The sequence below is a fragment of the Myotis brandtii genome, unplaced genomic scaffold, assembly GCF_000412655.1.
Source record: "Myotis brandtii unplaced genomic scaffold, ASM41265v1 scaffold251, whole genome shotgun sequence".
Taxonomy (NCBI): domain Eukaryota; kingdom Metazoa; phylum Chordata; class Mammalia; order Chiroptera; family Vespertilionidae; genus Myotis; species Myotis brandtii.
The window spans coordinates 494645-501629 of NW_005359516.1; the positions used below are offsets into that span (position 1 = coordinate 494645).

The 6985-nt window shown below is 56.7% G+C and overlaps 1 protein-coding gene across 1 annotated transcript in view; it reads left to right on the forward strand.

Moving 5' to 3' along the window:
- Nucleotides 1-6985, forward strand: part of SFXN5 (sideroflexin 5) — a 109907-nt gene that overhangs the window by 81504 nt on the left and 21418 nt on the right. The window contains exons 12-13 of the mRNA XM_014540919.1: nucleotides 2308-2423; nucleotides 4590-4675. Of these exons, the coding sequence (XP_014396405.1) occupies nucleotides 2308-2423; nucleotides 4590-4675 (202 nt within the window). The remainder of the gene's footprint in view (nucleotides 1-2307; nucleotides 2424-4589; nucleotides 4676-6985) is intronic.

Genomic DNA, 6985 nt, shown 5'->3' on the forward strand with positions numbered 1-6985 from the left:
TTCTGCACCCAGGGGGTGGGGGGAGGAGTTTGCAGAGTGAGCTGCCGCCTCCTGACCTGAAGCAGAGGCCCGTCCCCTGGACCACATTCCTGTAGCCTTGCCTTTCAGAACAGCGGTGGGCAGAGACCCATGCCTTTCAGGGCAGAGACCCCCCATGTCCTCTCCGGTGGTTGTGTTCGGTCTCCTGGGAACTGCAGGCCTGGCAGCCCCAGGGGGTAAAGGACGAAGAGCATCCCTGTCACCACTAAACACACCAGCTAGGTGCCTCCCTTCCCAAGGCCACTGTGGGGGCCCTTCCTGGCCCTGAGCCCTGGGAGGGCCTGGGGCTGGCGGGAGCTCTCCTCTGAGGGTGAGGAGGGGGAGATTCAGCATCAGAATTAGAACCCAAGCCCCGTTGTCCCGAAGCCGGGGTTCCCAACCTAGATCCACTTCCTCATCCTGTGGGTCTCTAGATGTGCGTGACACAGGGGTTTTCAACATCTGCACTACTGACATTTTGAGCTGGATAATTCTTTGCTGTGGGGCAGTGCTGTGCATTGTAGGATGCTTAGCAGCATCTCTGGCCTCTACCCACTAGACGGCCTATAGCAACCCCTACACACACCAGGCTGTGATCATCAAAAATGTCTCCAAATGTTGCCAGATGTCTCACAACATCGCCCCGGTTGAGAGCCACTGTATCAGACCGCTGAGCCTGCCTGCCGTGTGGACAGGAGTGGCCCTGCGAGAGGAGGTCTGCCTGTGGGTACCAGTGCGGCTGAGTGTCTTGTGGAAACATGAGAGCTACTCAAAGATGACATCTGTGCTGTAATACATTTAAAACTGTATTTGGTCGCCTGCTTTTCTCTCCAAAGACTGCGGAGCCACTTGGTCTTCCCTCTGCCTGTTCCACCTTCCACTTTATTGAAAAGGGAGACTGAGGCTTAGAGACCCCAGGGCCTCAAGCCACCCCTCACCTGCAGAACCCTGTCCCCCAGCTGCGAGCATCCTGGGCCCCTCTGCTCCCCTGTGTTGGCGCAGGCACCAGGAGCATCTGCGGTCCTCCTCCCACTCCACCTGCCCACCAGGCCCTGCCGCCCTCCAGCTCCCCAAACTCGGGTGCACCCCCCCCCACTGGAGGGAGTGGGGAAGCAGCAGGTGTTGATGCTAATCAGCGTTCACAGCCCAGAACTGCAGTCGCTCCCAGGCTCACACACTCCCCAAAATTAAACACTCATTATACAAAATTAATTGACATTAATTAGCAAAAATTAAAACTTTAAACACAGCAAGGCGCTTTGGGGGGAGGAGTGAAGCAGGCGGGATCCACATTTGTCACCCCCCACTCCCCACCCGCCCACCACCCCCTTGTTCCCCCACTTCCATCCTGGAGCAGAGCTGGGGGAGTTCAGGCGAGGTCAGCACCCACACCTAGCCTTGGGCCCAGGCCCAGGCCCAGCCCTGTGAGTCCCTGGTAAGGCTCCCGAAGCTAGCCACCAGCTGATAGGTGGCTCCCAAACTCTGGCATCCAGTGTTTAACTATGGATCCAGGAACCCTCCCCTCAGCCCAGGCCCCCATGATCTCAGCTGAGATGGGTGGGCATGGTCAAAGGATGAACCAACCATCTGAAGCCAAAAGTAGAAGGTATTCCTGTAGCGCTGCCTGACCCCGCCCTCTCCCCACCTCCTGGGTGTCCAGAGGACCAGGCTCTGTGACCTTTCAGCTCTGCCCCACTTTGCTATGTGACCTCAGATAAATCCCGCCCCCCCCCCCCCCCCCCCAACACATACACCGTGAGCCTCAATTTTCCATCCATATGATGAGGGGGCGGTGCTGGGTGAGCACTGAGGTTCCTGCCGCTCTGGCACCTGCTGTCAGAGAAGCAAATCTCTGGGAACTTGATTCACGCTGAGGAGCAAGGGGCTGGATGTGGGGTGCTGAGTTGCTGATGGGGGAGCATCAGGCACCCGTGGGGGATGTGTCTTCAGGCCCCAGAGCCCCCCAGACGGGCACCCCTTTGGCCTGCCTGCAGGGGGCAGTCTCCTTGATAACTGGCCGCTCTCTAAGCCCTGAGCAGTTCCCCCTTCCTCCCTAACACTGGTTGTTTTCCAGCCTTGCTCACCAGGTTCTCAAGGTCCCCCAAACCCCTCACCAAGCTGATAGGCACCAGGACCACACCTTCCCCCACTGCACTTGAACACAAACTTGGCGTCTATTCAGAACTTCGTTGCTTGGGCTGGAGAGTCTGGGGCGAAGGTGGAGCCCAGGGGTCCTACCAAGTGGACTGCCATCCTCCCCCTCACTCCTGCTCCCTTCTCTCTCTCCAGCCAGCGCCAATATCTGCAACGTGGTCCTGATGCGGTACGGGGAGCTAGAAGAAGGGATCGATGTCCTGGACGGTGATGGCAACCTCGTGGGCTCCTCCAGGATCGCAGCTAGACATGTGGGTCCTCCCGGGGCTCAGGGGGCAGAGCATGGGGATGGGGGTGGGGGGGCAGCCACAGGGAGGGTGTTGGTTTCCCCTAAATGTTTTCATTCCTCAAAGACTTTTGCCTACAGCACCCTTGCTTTGTCCTCTTAATCTCGCCTCCTCACCCTGCCCCACCTGCCGTCTGTATGAGCCCCAGCCTGGAGGTCTGGTCCAGCCATGCCCATTCCCTAGGCATCCCTGTTTCTCTCCAAGTGCCCTCTCCTCCCCAATGTGAACTGTCCCCATCTCCTTGCAGCCCCTCAGGACACAGCTTCACTGATCTGTTAATTGGTGAGGGCAGAATAGACTCCAGAGCTTTCCCTTCCCTCCCCAGACCTGGGACCCTATCCCCTGGGCGTTCACGTCCTCCTGGGTAAGATGAGGAAGTGTGGGCACGGGTGCTTGTGGTTCTGTGCTAATAAGCACTCCTGCACTTGGCGCCTCGCTGGGGAGTGAGGAGTGAGTGCGCTAAGGTGTGGGATTTCAGGCTTGGCCAAGGCCTTGCAGTGGCTGGAGAAGAATGTTTTGTTAGGGGAAGGCCCTTTCCCACCTCTGGTTTCACCCGCCTCACCCACTCCAGCAGTTGTAATATTTTTTAACTCCAGTATGCTTGTGTCCAGCCCTCTTCCCAGTGGTGATCAGTGGCTCTCCCCGGCTCTGGCTTCCAAGGGCTGGGACAGGGGGGTTCAGCTGTGAGGTAGCCAAGCATTTCTGCTCCAGGCCCTGTCCCTCCTCAGCTCCCACAGGGGCCCGAGCGGAACCTCTGTCAGGGCGGCCTCCTCTATGATCCTCCAGTGTAGGGAGAGCCCTCTCTCATCCAGCCCTCCCCTCCCCACTGTTTCGGGGGGAGTGCCCACCCAAGGTTCTGAAGGGAAGGGGCTCAGGTTGCCGGTGCCAATGCTGCCTGCACCCTCTGCTTCCCGCACACGGGCTCTGGCCCCTCATTCCCGCTTGGGAGGGAGGCTGGAGGGACCCTCTCCCAGGCCTTCCTGAGGCTGGTCACAAAGGACCCCAGTTCCTGGGAGAAATTTCCAACCCTGAGCCTGTCCTCAGAAGGGATTTGGCCTCAGTTTCCTACCTGGTACCAACCTCCTCTCTAGCCCTATACTCTTTCTTGACTTGCTGTGAGGGAGGCTGATGTTGATGGTCCTCTTTCTGGTCCAAATGGCAGGAACCCCAAGCTCTCTGCAGCCCTTGGTGTTCCCCAGCCTGGCTACAGCCCCTTGCTGTCTAAGGCAGTGGTCGGCAAACTCATTAGTCAACAGAGCCAAGTATCAACAGTACAGCGATTGAAATTTCTTTTGAGAGCCAAATTTTTTAAACTTAAACTATATAGGTAGGTACATTGCTATTAACTTAATTAGGGTACTCCTAAGGCTTAGGAAGAGCCACACTCAAGGGGCCAAAGAGCCGCATGTGGCTCGAGAGCCGCAGTTTGCCGACCACGGGTCTAAGGGAAGACCAGGGACCCGGGGGACTACCAGTCATTCCTGGAGGGCCCAAGCCTGTGGGTTAAATGGACTCCCCACAATGACCGGCAGAGTGCAGGGGTGCCACAGCTGTGCCCTGGCTGTGCCCCCTGCCGGGAATCCCAAGGGAGTCCCAGAGCCAGGCCCAGGCAGGGCCCATTGGGAGACTCGAAGACACTCAGCGGAAGTGCCTCCCGCTGGTCACCAAGAAAGCCGCCTCCTCCTTGGACCTTTGTCTTTAAGGGATGTCAGAGAACAGCAACTCCCAGAGTCTCTGCCCCCCACGGCACCAGGCCCCAGCTCTTTGCTGGGGTCCTTCAGGGCCTGCTTAGATTTTAGAGCATCTCAAGTTTTCCTGCTGCTTCCCCCCAAGCCCCTGCACCTGCCACCCACCCGAGGCACCCCCTTGGGCACTTCTGTGTTGCTGTCCCACCCCCACATGTGGCAGGTGTCGGGATCTGCTCTTCAAATGTGTGTGATGAGAAGACGGGGGTGGCTTTTCTCGGTTGTTGGAGTATGGCTTCATGAGCAAATCCGTGAATTATTCCACTCAGCCAGGCCTGCTTAGCAGTGATGCGCACACCTCGGGGCTCTGGGGTGGGATTGGCTGCCAGGCGGCTGTGCCCCCTCCGGGGAGCCCCACTCACCACAGCCTCCGTTTGCCCCTCAGGCCCTGCTGGAGACGGCGCTGACGCGAGTGGTCCTCCCCATGCCCATCCTGGTGCTCCCGCCAATCGTCATGTCCATGCTGGAGAAGTGAGTTGGGGCAGCCAAGACCGTGGGGCCACCACTGGGCAGGAGGGGGAGGGGGAGGACTGCTTGCCCAGGTCAAGGGATGGGATGGGAGGGGGGCAGTTTATTCAGACTCTCCCAGGCAATGCTACTGGAATCTGTGAGAATTCATGGACTTTAACTGTGCAGGACCCCGTGCTAGGTGCTGGGGAGGCTAGCCCTGCCCTGAAGAACTGGAGATTCTGGTGTGTGTGTGAGTCTGTGTGCATAAGTGTGTGTGTTTGTGTGTGTGTGTGTGTGTGTGTGTGTGTGTGTACACGCGCTATTGCTGCACAGGGCAGGACCAGTTGTGGAGAGAGTCTGAGGACTAAATATGGAGCCAGCACCCCTTCCAGGCATCCACCATGAGGCATGTCACTGCTGCGGAGCCTCAGTTTCTCCATTTCTAAAACACGGACAGTACCAACCTCCCTGCCTCCCTCAGAGGATGCTCTGAGAACACAGGCTTGCCATGACTGGAAAGAAATGAGGGAACACAATAACAAAACAATGGTAGAGTGATTGTATTAATTAATGGGTGTGAAATTGAGTTGTGAGGACTGAAATGCTGCTGGAAGGAGAAGAAGCTGAGCAGGGAGGGGGGAAGGGGCCAGGGCCCATCTTCACGTGGTTTGGGCAGGATTAGGGTGAATCCAGGAGGAAAGGAGTGGGGAAGGGCCTAGGTGGGGGGAACAAGATGAATAAAAGCCTGGAGGTGCAGACCCCTGGGGTGCAGGTAATACAGAGGTGACAGCTGTCTCCCTCCTGGGGGTGAGCTCAGTTGGGCCTAGGGGCAGTGTAAGATAAGGGAAGGGTTGGGGGCACCCCCTCTGGGGTCCTGGGGCAGGATGTTCTCCTCAGCATGGAGACCTTCTTATTCCCACAACACGAATTATAATAACAGCTAATATTCATCAAGCACTTGACTGCGTCCCAGTCCTCTCAGCCAGGCCTCTGCCCAAATCCCATCCCAAAGAGGCCCTCCCTGACCACCCCATGGAGCTAACAGACACCCCACTCCCCTCACATTGCCTTATTTTTATTCACAGTACTTAGCAATATCTGAGATTCTTTATCTGGTTGTCTATTATCTGTCTGCTTCACTAGAATGTAATCTTCACAAACACAAGTAAATGCCTTTTATTTACTGCCCTGCAAAGCATCTAGCACAGTTCCCAGCACATAGTAGATGCTCCGTGTTTGTTGAATGAACCAACGAATGAATGAATGAAATGAAGTGAATCATTTAGCCTTCACAACAGTGCAATGAGGTAAATATGGTATCTGGTCTTACCGTATTCCATGAGGAAAGGAAGGCGAAGGCTTTATCACCTGCTTACAGTTGTACCCTAGGAAATGGCAGAGGCAGGAGTGGCCCAGGACTGTGGCTGCAAAGCTGTGCTCTTCCTGCCACACTGGCTGCCTCTTGGGTCTTCAGATCACCTCACATAACCAGCATGTCTTTGGGTCCTGCCCTGCATGGAGACTGGGGAAGGGCAGATTTGGGGGCCTGACCTCAGAAAGCCTGTATCATGATACGGGAGATGGGTGGACCCACACACAGGTCAGCTGCAGGTGGGACGGGGCAATGTGTGAACAGGATCAAGGTGACCTTGAGGGGAGGGAGCACTGTGGGCCCGGCAGCAAGGAAGGCTGGTCCACAGGAGAGGGGCTGCAGTTGACTTTGAGAGCAAAATGGGACTTTGGCAGGAGGGAGGGCTTTCTGGGCAACACGTGGGCCTGTTGTGTAGACAGCAAGGAGTCCGGCCCAACAGAAGCGAAGTGTGCTCCACCCTTACACCTCCCCTCTCCTCCCCTGTTGCTAGGTGTGAGGGTGGAGCACCTGGTCAGGGCACGGTAAGTTGAGCCCCGGGATATAAGACAATTAATCTCGTAAGTTGCAAAACTAAACAGATCCTGGGAAGGCAATTGCTTCTGTGCCCCTGAGCCTTGTATACGAGCTGCCTTGTGAACTGAGGCTGCCCCCAAATACCAGCCACTGCAGTACAGAAGACACCACGGAGAAATTGGGAAGGTAGGGCTTCTGTCTTCTAGATGACCAAGTCCTGAGCCTGAAGTTTCCTGGGGGGAGATGTGGTCTGTGAGGCCTTCCCGGTTGGCATCTGAGTTGAGTTTCCAGAAAGTGCAGTGACCCTTAGTGTCCCATTTGTTTGGGAGCTTAAACTCGGCTTTGAGAGGCACGAAGGTGGGTGGGATGGTTCTAGTTCTGAACCTCCCTGGCCTGGGATCTGCCCAGAGCATGGCTGCCCTGAGTCTGGCTCAGCTCAAGGTCCA